We start from the raw sequence: 13226 nt of genomic DNA on the forward strand, positions 1-13226 counted from the left end.
CCGTTTCGTCTCCGTGTGGACGGCCAACCACATCTTTCTTGAAACGATTACGTCACACATAGCGTAGCTCTCTTAAGAAGCCTGCTCGAGTCCGGCCAAAACAACAATGGCGGGCTACAGGGTTGTGTTTGTGCTGCAGAAGCTACTGAGCTTGTTATGGCTTTTACAGCAAAATCTGATGCTCCTTTACCACCAACATACACCAGATGTTCTTAAATCCAACGTGGAGAACAACCAGAAGGGCAACTAGAAGAAAGTTTTTGTCAGTTTTCTGTGATCGTCTTCTCTCTTTTGGTGCATTTTCGTGGCAGAGTTACAGCGCCAGGTTTTCTAAAGCTTTTCTCCTTCATGATGCGAAATTCATCCATGAAATGAAAACAGTGGTTTACTGTTGAGTAAATACACGTAAGAGTCCTCCATTCAAAAAAAGCAGCCAGTCTCTTCTCATCATGGTTTGTTACTGTTTTGAATGAGAGCCCCTTGGTGGCCAACCCCACTGGACACATAACTAGGAGGAAGAATGCAAATCTTAATCAAACATTCACAAAACACACAATGTTGTTAAACTAAGAAATATAATTTATTGCATAAAAATTATATTTAGTTACAGGTAAGAAGGCTAGACGTTTATTTACAATTTGCTCTTTACAGACATAAAATAATGTCACTGAATCCATTTTGTTTTTTGTAAAAATGTCTTGTCTTTTTAGAACAAAGGCGATATTTTTCTCTTAAGATGGGAGCAGGGAGGAATCCATTCCAGCTCCAGTGTCAGTTTTCCAGAGCAATGGCCAAAGATCCAACAGACACTCATGAAATCTGGACGAAGAAACACTGTAGTCTACAGCTAGCCAGTCTCTGTAACAAGAAAATAGTCCTGCAGTTTTCAGGGATCCAAAGTACTGAACAAATCATGTTCAGATATTTCCTTGGAGCGAGCAAAGACCTGCTGGGCATGAGTTCATCATGTTAGTCACATTTCTTTTGCAGCCATTGCACCATATTTTGCTTTTTTTGCCTCCCAAATGTGCTTTTTCGGTCCCGGCTTCCTTGTTCTGTGATCCATTTCTTCTGATCCAGATGAGGATTTGCCACACATACCACCATCGCCCACCACTCTTAAACCACTTTGGGATACAAAATCAAAACCCTGTCAATGCCCTGATCTGAAAAAATAGAATTACTCTGCCAGGAAACAAAAGAAGTCAAAATGCTTCGCTTTTCTTTTGTACTTGCATAGCACTTACAAAGAGAAATGACAGGTCTCGAGCGTGCACACACTCTGCATGTGCACGCCCACCTGCCCACTCATTCAACTCTCACGCACACACACTTACAGTATGTTTTTAGTCCATTCACACAGAACAGTGACATGACTCACTGCTGAGGAGGAGGGATACTGCCTGTTTTGGTTTTTGTGGTTTTAAAGATATGAATACTTTTTTTGCTTTAAGGGAGAAAAAAATAGAAACAAAGAAAACTTAAGTAAAGTCACAGACGACAGCATTTCAATTCCAGTCTAACAATAACAGACAGAACAATATTAAAAATGCAGAATAGCTTGAGGACCCTGACCACAAAGCAGGCGGTTTAGTTCAAAGTTAAAAATGTTATAAAATGAGGAAACGAGGCCGATGCATGAACTGATGAGTGGTGGACAGAGAATAAACTTAATGGAGCTAGCACTGAGGTAAATTTTATGTTTCCCTCGCTAGCCGTTTGATTCAAGGCAGCTCTAATCTATGCTTTAATATTCATCTTTGAAGAGGGGCCTTGGACACAGCAAAGCAAAATGCCTCAAACAGATTCATTTAAGCACTTCTAATCATGTTTTACTGGCCGTATTTTACACTTTGATACACAGAATTAGACAATATCTAATTAACAAGACTTTGTTATTCACAACTGAGACATCCACTGTGCACCTTACTCTCAAATTTGACCTAAGGGGTGTGCCACGGAGCAAATTAAGCATCTACTGGCTCTCTTAATGGCTGGCTAATAAACCTGAACTCCCAATCAGACATAGCAGGTAGCACTATATTGATAATTCCCTTTTTTTGTTTAATATGCCATGCAGAAGCTCACACAAAAGGCCTGTTGCTTGACTCTTTGTATTATCTCATTCCCAGGTATTAAAAAAAGGTGGGTTTCCCCAGCTAATGTGTTAAAATCTCAAAAAAATTACACATTATCATAGGATTTGTTCTGTCCAGTCTCCTGTTCAATCATGTTTTGTTCCATCTAAGATCCAAACAGCTATGGTTTCAAGCAAATAAACTTGAATGGTCATTGATTATTGCAAACATGGGTTGGGATTTTTAAACATTAAAGGGGACATATTTTACCCTTTAAAGACAAGTTTATATTGGTCTCAGAGGTCCCAGAAACATGCCTGTGAACTTTGTTGCTGAAAAAAAAAACAACAAAAAAAAACACTCCAGTATTGGATTCTTGCATGTCTAAAAAGCCCTCAGTTTCTGCCCTGCTCAGAATGAGCTGTTTCTGTGTCTGTGTCTTCAAATGATACTGAGCTGTTTGACTCCGCCCTCGACTCCACCCCTCTCAGGAAATGGATGTGGCTTACTAGATGTGGTTCCAGAGGAGGGTGGAACTTTCTTCCAAGCGGGCAGGGCCAACTCCCTACACGACATCATGGGGGGAAAATCTGTGAACGGTTTGTTTCAGCACACATTTTCTGAAAGGTGGAGAAGGAGAGGGCGGGAGAGAATGGCTTTTTCTGGTATTTGAGGGGACTGTGGACAGAAAATGATGAATTTCTCTCTGTATAAAACTTTAGGAAGTATTTGAGAATCTGTAAGTCCTCAATAAAAAACTATATACCATAGGAATGGCCACTTTTTGAATTAATAAAGACATTTTTGGTGCAAAAACTTGACATATTGTAAATTTGATACATGCCAGTACATGTTGTGTCTACACAACCAGTCCAGTCAGGATAAAAGCATCCCAGACCACCTCCATATGCAGGCTATGCTATCAGATATCAAACTGTTTGCTGTTTGCACTGTGGTGAGTCTACACAAAACATCAAGGTTCTCTTTGTTTCTGAATGCCTTAAACAGAAATCAATCCCTGTAAATGCATTGTTTAACAAGGATATTAGAGAAAGGATGGTTCTTTATGGGTGATTTAACTCCTGAAATACCTTGCATCTAAACAGGTTGAGTTTGCAGCATTCATTTGGGATCCAGCCACGTGAAAAGAGAGCCAACTTTGCTACAACAAAATCTCTGCCTCTAGGCTCAGCATATCATTCTAACACATTAATCTGGCTTCGTAGTACACCCCTCTGTTTGACTAAAATCAGAAATAAAAAACAGCAGCTCTGGAGCTGTAACAAGCAGAGATGCTAAAACAGTTTCTACGTGATTGTTAACAGAAATGACAGCGAAAAAAATCCACAAATATGGATAATAACTTAAAAAGCGTTCCCCAAAGGAAACTTTTAAGGGATGCCTGGAAAGCTCAGCTAGAGTTTATTCTCGACAGATCGGAGGAGTGTGGCGGAGCGATAGAGGAATGCAAAGAGAGATGAAAGAGAAACACCCCTGTGAGTTGCAATGATATGCCAAGGCTTTGAGGCATTTGTTGGTACAATATAAAGAGTCAATCGGTCTAGTTAGCCGCCAATTCTTAAACGAACTTCACAATACATCCGCCTACAACAAAGAAGAGGCAGCTTTGTTTGTTTTTCAGCCCACAGCGATGTGCTCGAGCCCTCAAACTTTGAGGGTTTCAGTCCTCATCGTATGGTTAAATCGTATGGTGCAGTCAGAAAAGAAATCCAAGCCTGTCTGATGTGGAGCCGATGAATGATGATATTTTTGTGTATGTGTGTTGTGTTGGAGTGTAGCCTGAGGAGGATGCAGACAGATCGGTGCTGCCTGTCATTCACTGCACGCTTAGAGCGACGATGGAGAAAACAAAAAACCCCTGCCATGAGGTGAGATGGTTTTCAATCATGCTCTTTCATGCTGCTACCAAAACACTGGTAATCCCATGTTAGCGTTTGTGTTTTTGTTTGCCTTATTGTGTTGAATACATGGATCTTCTCTTCTGTCCCAAAGCTGCGACATTTATATACAACAATAGTGTCATTTTCAATCTTCCACGCAGACGGTCGACATCACATCTGACAGATTACTTAACACCCATTTTACGCCTTCATACCCTCAAATTGCCTTCACATCTTGTAGATGCTACATTGCTTTGGAGGATTCAAGCTGAATCAGGTTAGCAGTTATCCTAGGATGGCCCGTGAGGGGATGGGTTATGGTTGCATGTAGCTACAGTGGCTGATCTGGGGGCAGTGAAAGGAGGATGAGGCAGAGGTAATACAGTCCATGTGAAGGAGACTAAATGCTCCGTGGGCTTGTGATTTGTGCCGGGGTGTGCATATTCTTTTTTTCATCACGGTTGTGTGGAAAAAAACAAAAAAAAACAAAAAAAAAAACAAGAAGTCTTGCTTGCTCTCTCGTTCTTCGACCAATCAACAATCCCCATCTGTTGTCATGACAACAAGCACCTCACTTTTGCCCATCTCTTCCAACGCGGTCGCCAAAGAGACCAGGTCTGCGTCAGCTTGGTGACAAGCTTCCCATAAGTCCAGAAGAACACCTGTGGGGCTCGGCTTTGTGGCAAAGTAGTTCAAGTACCTGAGGAAGGAGAGAGAGGGAGAGGTGCTGTGAGAACATGAAGCTTTACTCCACTGATTAGAAAAGTTTGAGTCATTTCAACTCTGTGCTGCAAATAATTGAGGTACAACTTTATGTTGAGAGTTCATTTAATAATGCCCAACTCACTATCATATTTCAGTAAGCTTATTAACAAGATTAAATGTCCCCTAAAACTTAAGAAAGAAGGCAAACATGCATCACTGGAGCCTTTTCAGGAGCTGAATATTCAAGTCAGACTTCTCACATTGTAATTAGTGCAACCAGAACATTTTTTCACACGTGTATCCGTAACGTTAAATGCTAGAGTTGACTCTGTCAACCTTTAATGATAAAACAACAGTTATTCTAAATTTTAACTCTACTGAGAAGAGAAACCCATCCAGGCGCTTTGGCCAAACAATAACAGCCCCGCCAAATTCTGAGGGAAAACATTCCATAAAAATGAATGGCAGTCAATGGGAAAGACTGGATCATTTGGGATGGTTGGCATATTTGCCACTGTGAAGGGCAGCATCAATAGAGCAGCGAGCCTTCTGCAGTATAACAAGGAAGAAATTGGCTGTCTATAGCTCATTTAATACGAAACAACACAGAAGCTAACCCTCCCCTAATGTTCGTACCGAAGTTTCCATACGTATGACTTTATACTCTTACAACCCTAATCTGTTAATGTTATACTCTGGATGTAAAAAATTGTGTTTTTAAGAGAGTTTTAAAGAGGATGAAGAAAAGGCCTGCCTGATTATTTTATAATCTTCGATCTAGATCTGAGAACCTCTAAGAAGGACCCACTGGGTGGTTTTAAGGCCACTATTAGGTTAAAGGGATTAAAAATTTCTCCTGCACTCAGGGGGACGTCTAATCAGGCCTTCAAAGTGATAACTAAATCCTAAAATCAATTCTCAAACACAGATGTAGACGGTGCTGTGAAGCGTAACTGTGTTGTTTTCTATAACCATGGTCTGTGCCTCTGTTCACAATGGTAAATATCTTCATATGGCTTCATACATATTTCTGATTTATCTGGAGTTAACAACAGGGAAGTCTACAGCTGAAGCATGACACAGAAACACGTGAGGTACAGTAAATCTGACCTGTCAAAGCCCAGACTGCGAGCCAGTAGTCTCCAGTCACATCCTCGAGCACTGGGTGCATCCAGACTGGCACAGATCTTCTGGCGGATGGAGTCAGGCAGGCGAAAGGCGTAGGGTCCCACCTGAGAGGAGGGCAGGCAGCTTCCTCCTGAGGGGAGGGGCGAGTGTGGCGGTAGAGTCTGGATATACAAAAAACATGGGGAAGGAGCATTAGGATCAGATTTTGTGAGTGACAGTAGAAAAATGTAACTTCTAAAGGACAACAAAGGTTTCTAGATTCCTCTGTAGTCATGTTTCCAAGGTCTAAAGAACTGTTAAGTGCATTATCAATCAACTAACTAATCAATTAATCAATCAATCATCAATCTTCATATAGCACCAATTCATAACCAAGTAATCTCAAGACTCTACACAGAGGGCAGGTCTAGACAATAACAACAATAATAATGATAATTATAACAAAAAAATTAACAATAATAACAATAATAACAACAATAACTTGTATAACGAGCCACTCTCGTGTCGTGGTTCGTGTCTTTGCCCCGAGCCCCTAATTATAACAACAAAAGATAACACTGATAATAACAATGATAAATTATGATAATTATTACATTATTATTATCATTATCTATAATCTAATAAAATCATAATAACAATAATAATAACAACAATAACAATAATAATAACAATAATAGCAGAGAATTATAATAATAATAATAATAGTAATATTATTATTGTTATTGTTACTATTAAACAGAAACTCAAGTTTCAAGTTTAATTTTGTAAACTTAACACAAAACAGACACACAGTAGAACAAATTTAATGATGCATTTTGTCAGATCATAAAAACATAATAAAATGCTTGTTCACATTAATCTAAATTCACATATTAACAGTTTAAATTACTAAACATTGTTTAACTTTCAACAGCCAATCACCATGCATTTAACTTATTTTTTTTACTAACAACCCCCAGATTTACTAAAGATTTTGTTTGTGTATAACACCAACACTGACAGCAAGTATACATACAGTATATATCACTTTTCATAGATGAGAGCAAGCAGCCCAAAGTGCTAATAAAGACAATAATACAAAAATGATCAGCAATAGATTAAATCTTTAAATACTTAAGTTATAAATAATTATTTCATTAAAAAAAAAACTATAAATCAAAGACTTTAAAAAGGATGAAAAAAATACACAGGATAAATTAAATTATATGAAAGCTGGATAAGACCTAATGTAAAAACAGATAAAGACTGTAAAATCCTTCCAAATTAAAAGCCAGATTGAAAAGCCTTGTCTTCTGTTATTTTCAAAAACACCCGGAGATTGCCGTTTTAATGCCCAGTGAGATCCAGAGTTTATGGCATAAAAACAGAGCAGCAAAACACTGTAACTCTCAAACTACTGCTGCTCTGTTTATCTTCTGGATGCTGCACGTAAAAATCTAAATATATAAAAGAACAAATTCTGACAGCCAGGAAGGTCAGACTGTTAAGGGAGAATCTTAGCTTTAGGAGACTGTACACCAACAAAGAGTGAAAGTTTAACAATCTGTGGGCTGGATGTGAGGAACAGTTTACGAAACGAACTTCATGCAAAAACATAATTCTGTTCAGGAAAGTGTACAAATTAACATTTTAAATAAGTTTAATGAAGAGTAAAGATTGTAATAACTTGTAATGTTACTGATTTATGTTTTCATTTTCTCTGCTACTAACACAGAGAAGATATTTGTGTGAAAGCTGTGGGAAAGTGAAGTTAAAAGAGTTAGTTCTGGTCTAAAGAGACATCCCTGCAGCAGGAACTTTTGTTGGCTGAAGTAAAGTCCCTTAAATTTTATTCAGACCCTCATCCCTGCAGAAAAAGACGCACTGATTTCCTCCAAAGAGTCCCTAGTTACCAGAGATGTTCTTGCAGTAAAAAACAGCTTTAATCAGTGTTTGTCAGACATTATTTCCCTTGTCACCATTACCTCCTGAATATCCGTGTGCAGCTGGAATATCTGTCCCTCCCCTTCCACCTGTCGCACACAGATCTTACAGCTGAGCTGGGACACGGCCAGGCTGCCTCTCTCCAGGCTGAAGGTGCAGTGCAGTGGTCTCTGACTGCCGCTCCAGATGTGGTAGAAGGGGATCTCCTGTGAACAGAGAAAAATCATCCTCTTATTGGAGAAAAAAAGATCCCTACAAAGTGATTAAAGTGGCTTTGTCCCAGGTGGAGTAATCTTGAAAGATCTACAACAGTCAGAGCTAAATAACTTTTTCAACTATCGAAACTTTTTTCTACATCCGGGGTGTTTTTAACAACTTGGTCTCTTCTCTGAGCTAGAATAAATTATTTCTTGAGTGCACTGTCCATAAATTAGGACCGCTATCAGATTTCCTGTTTCTTGTAGAGAGATTCAGACTGCAATCTCGGTGCTGCAGCCAAGAGAAAACAGCAGAGGATTTGGATGTTTACTACAGCAGTGGATAGAATAAAGCCCACAAGCTGTATTTCTTGGAAAATTCTTCTTTTTACTGAGTTTGTCAAGTTTTCAGTTTCCAACTTGAGGAGATATACTTTTAAAGTTTTAGTAGTTAACATTAGTCAAGGTTTTAATACATTCTCACTCATACAAACAGGTTTTCATCTATGAGATTTAAACACATGGTATGCATATGTCACTGTCAGGGCAGTGTGTCCGACTCTGCTACTTGTCAGGGCAATTTTAACCCCAGTTCCCTGTCCTATTGCTATATTTTCTTCTTGTTTGTGTACAGAAAACCATGGCACCCGAACTAGTGCATGTTATGTTAGAGTTGGGAGTTAATAAATTCAGAACAGCAGCTGATTATACTCGAGCTGAGAAGAGAAAAGAGGAGACATCAGAGATGGAAAGTATGGCTGCTTCCTCAGCTGAGGCAAAGGATGTTTTTTCCTTAATTTTGGTCAGTATTTTAAGTTTAGCCTTAATTTTAATCTAGAAATTTAAATGCCATGAAGTTTTAGTCACATTGAGTCATTGCCACTCTTAAAAGTGTTGGTCTCGCTCTGGGATTGACAACTCTGGTTACCAAGAGGTCCACATACATTTTTTTCACATTGCCAAAGGGCCAAATTGTTACTTGATTTTTTTTTGTAGATATTTGTAATTTAACCAATGTGATTACTAATAATTGATAAAAGAAAGAATATAAGCTTTCTTTGTCATTTTTATACCAACACTTTAAACTCAAGTAACAATATAAATTGGCAATTCAGGGAGCTAAATTAACAATCAAACACATCTAAGTTACTTAAATTAAATATCCCCTCCCCCCTTTTTTTTTTTAAGTGACTGACCTAATTCAACAGAGGTACAGCCAATTGGTGCTAGTAGTCTCAAAATTATAGAAATGGGGATCACCTGACTGCAGTGAATGTGTCTCAAGTGATTGAGTATTAAGACACCTGTGTCTGGAAGGACCAGTCACTGGTTAAGCAGTACCCCTGGCTACCATTACACCATGAAAACAAAAGAACACTCCTAGCAGCTCAGAGAAAAGGTTATTGAAAAGTCAGAGGATGTATACAAAATAATTTTCAAGGCACTGAACATCCCCAGAGTTCAGTTAAATTTATAATCAAGAAATGGAAGGAGTGTGTAAATCTGCCTAGATCAGGCCGTCCTCACAAACTGAATTATCATCCAAGAAGGAGACTATTGAGAGAGGCCACCAAGACACTGATGACTGCATACATCTGCCTACAATAGCTGTTGCCCAGGTTCTTCACCAGTCAAAGCTTTATGGGAAGAGAAAGCCACTGTTGAAAAAAACTTGACAAATCTTGACAAGAGTTCATCTCAAGACGTGTGGGAGACTCCATGGTCAAGTGGAAGATAGTTACTTGGTCTAATGGGACCAAAATGGTGCTTTTTGGCCATCAGAAGAGACGCTATGTACAACAAACACTGCATATCACCACAAACACACCATCCCCACCGTGATGCACGGTGGTGGCAGCACCAGCCTGTGGGGATGCTTCTCAGCAGCCAGCCTTAGAAGGCTTGTGAAGGTAGAAAGTAAGAAAAAAAAAAAAAAGGTGTAAAATTTAGGACAATCCTGGACAATCTGCAAGAGAACTACGGCTTGGGAGACCTCATTGCTGTAATTGCAGTCAAAAGTACATCTGCTAATAATAATAATACTTAATGGAAAAAAAGGTTGTTGACTAACATTTTGAGTCAAAGTTTTAGTAATTGAAATTAACACTTCAAGAAAAAAAGTGTTGAAATGTGACAGACTGCACATTTAAAGCTTCTTACCTGATACTTTGCCAGTAGTTTGCTTCTCCAGTGGGTGTGAGGGATGTCATGGATGGACAGGCGCAGGTTGTGGTAGCTGTCTTTGAAGAGCAGAGGCTTAGGATCCTCCAGCAGAACTCCACCAAGGCTCCTCTCCAAGTCCAGCACCTCCTACTCGGGCACACACAGAAGATTAGCATTAATCTGTGTCTATTACTTTAACATATTTTTCAAAAATGTGCCTTAAAAGTGCTTTATTAAAATCTGCATTGTCTCAGTTTAGGTCTCCAAAATGGAAATGTGTGAGGGATGACAGTTTGAAAGCTGTTTGAACATAAAGAGCCAGAAATCATGTAAAGAGATGCCAGTAAACTGCACACAGCATGCCCATGTTTACCGCTCTGGCTGCTCTGTGAACACTTCATACAAAAAGGGACTAAAAGAGGGAAATATTTAACATCAATGAGTCCAACTTTCTCTGGACTGAGTGCTTCCTTTTTGATTTGCATGGTTGTATTCTGCTGTGTTATTTTGGGATGATGATTCAAATGGGTAAAGAAAATTCAATATGTAAAGACAAAATCTGATTTGAGGGTGTGAAGCGGATCTGTGGGGGCTCAGTTTAGAGCAGACAAGACTCTTTAATTGCCCCAGATAACTATGTCAGTAAGTTATATTAACTTTTAATGTTATTTTCCTCCATCATGCTCCCCTCAGTTCACAGATTTTTTTTCATGGTATATTTTTAGTCTAGCCCCTATCCTGCAATAACTTTGTTGCTTTATTAAGACAAATGTCTCATTATTTTTATTCCTAATAACTCAAACAATCCCTTTTGGACTTTACAGCTACAGGAGAAACAATGGACACATTTAAATTTTTTTACTTGTATTTTTGCAGCTTTGGCAAGTTATCAGTAGGCGTTATGTGCATTCCTACTATATACAGGCTTGTATGGTGGCCTTAGAGGTCAGAATCCAACGTTTCAGGAAAAACAAACTTTTACAAGCCCTTCGGGTTCCAAAATAAATGCATTCAACAGCAAAATAAAAAAAAAACAGAGAAAATACTCAAATATAAAAATATTTCAGGCTGTGCAGCGTTATTCCTCTGTAAAAACTCAAATGAGAGTGAGGATTTTCCAAAAGAAGGTTAGAAAATCGATAAACCTGTGATTTCCCAAACAAAGTTCCCAAAGATGTGACAGGAAGGGGGCAGAAAGGATGGATAAAGTCAATGCACAATGTGTAGCCCTGCTGTTAAAGCATGGCACAGTTTGTGAGAGGTCTTTTTAATCAAAGTATGTTAACAGTGAATCTATAAAAGATCTCACAATTACTAAAACAGAATCAAGAAAAAAAGACGGATCACATCTCACCGTCTCGGCTTCCCCTGTACAAACAGGGTGCGAATATTCTGACCTGATACTGGAGTCATGCACGTGAGTCGTGCAACTCCTCATTTGTGGGGACACAGTAGCTGATCTCAGCTTAAGTAGCTCCTCCTGAACTGTCTGCTATCTTGGTTGTATGACTGCACGCTCACTGTGAGAGCAGAGCCACTAGCAGATTTCGGCATTTTTCCTGTGTAAACATTTGAACAGCATCTGAAATCACCATGACCATGGCAAGAAGGCCTGTCTGATGTGCCATCTACATCTCAAATAAAAGAACGAACAGGAAATGTCAGTGTCCATCCAGCTGGCAGTAATGATGTGCGGCCTGTGGACCAGTTGGTTTTAAGAGCTGGCTCTTATCTGTGAACCATGGGAGACAAAGTCTATGATTTGGTTTTATTATAATGAACAATTTCAGTACAATAAATGCACATACATTAGTCATGGGTCAAAGCATTGCTGAATTTGGTTGATTTTAAAAAGCTATAATGGTTGGGTACCAGATGGAGAGCAGTCTGAGAGCTGAAAGAACTGATTCTTACTGAGCTATGTAAATTGATCCAGATCACTAAAAACACATTGTACTGTCATGGACGAAAGTATTTGCACCCCTGGAATTTTTCCAGAAAATACACCACTTCTCATCTGAATGAGATGAAGCGCTAGGCTGGAGACCAAGGAGAACCCCACTGCTGACAAAGAGACATAAAAAAGCCAGACTGGAGTTTGCAAATATGTACCTGAATAAGCCTCAATCCTTCTGGGAGAACATTTGTGATTAGATGAGACAAAGGTAGAGCTTTTTGGAAAAGCACGTCATTCTACTGTTTACAGAAAACAGAATGAGGCCTACAAAGAAAAGAACACAGTACCTACAGTCAAACATGGTGGAGGTTCAAAGATGTTTTGGGATTGCTTTGCTGCCTCTGGCACTGGGTGCCTTGACTGTGCTAGAGGGATCATGATATCTGGAGACTATCAAAAGATTTTGGGCCGCAATGTAGGGCCTCGTGTCAGAAAGCTGGGTCTGCATCAGAGATCATGGGTGTTCCAGCAGGACAATGACACGAAACATACCTCAAAAAGCACCAAGAAATGGTTGGAGACAAAGCGCTGGAGAGCTCTGAAGTGGCCAGCAATGATCCACATCAAAATCCCATTGAACACCTATGGAGAGATCTCAAAATGCTGTTGCAAGAAGGCACTCTTCAAATTCGAGAGACCTGGAGCAGTTTGCAAAAGAAGAGTGGTCCAAAATCCCAGTTGAGAGGTGTAAGAAGCTTGTTGATAGTTATCGTTAGCGATTGATTTCAGTTATTTTTTCCCAAGGGTGTGCAACCAAATATTAAGTTTAGGGTGCCAACAATTTTGTCGAGTCCATTTTGAGTTTTGTGTGAAATTATGTCAATTTCGGCTTTTTTTCTTCTGCTTTTTTGTGTCGTTCCAATGCACATAAAGGAAATAAACATGTATATACCAAAAACATTTGTAATTAATTTGTAAACAATTTCTGGGGGAAATGATGTATTTTCTTGAAAAATTCCAGAGGTGCCAATACTTTCATCCATGACTGTATGTGTGCAACTAGGCATATGTGTCATTGACACTTCAGTTGCACAGCAAATGATGACATTAAGACACTACTGTTAAAGAGTTGGATGCAGCCAGTCGAGCATAGGCAGGGATAAAATGTATCCCCTTTGGAGATACAAATATATCATCTTGAGGGGGTATGAGGAACAGAAAGGGGGATGGAAAT

General features: G+C 39.2%; 1 protein-coding gene across 1 annotated transcript in view; it reads right to left on the reverse strand.

Annotated features, from left to right (window-relative positions):
- Nucleotides 1–4207: 4207 nt before the first annotated feature.
- The window catches only part of unc5b (unc-5 netrin receptor B), a 132762-nt gene continuing 123743 nt past the window's right edge, over nucleotides 4208–13226 (reverse strand). Inside the window, exons 14-17 of the mRNA XM_041789001.1 lie at nucleotides 10093–10242; nucleotides 7777–7941; nucleotides 5795–5973; nucleotides 4208–4679 (exon numbers count right to left, since the gene is read on the reverse strand). Of these exons, the coding sequence (XP_041644935.1) occupies nucleotides 4514–4679; nucleotides 5795–5973; nucleotides 7777–7941; nucleotides 10093–10242 (660 nt within the window). The 3' untranslated portion in view covers nucleotides 4208–4513. The remainder of the gene's footprint in view (nucleotides 4680–5794; nucleotides 5974–7776; nucleotides 7942–10092; nucleotides 10243–13226) is intronic.

This window comes from Cheilinus undulatus, linkage group 6, assembly GCF_018320785.1.
Source record: "Cheilinus undulatus linkage group 6, ASM1832078v1, whole genome shotgun sequence".
NCBI classification, from domain to species: Eukaryota; Metazoa; Chordata; class Actinopteri; order Labriformes; family Labridae; genus Cheilinus; species Cheilinus undulatus.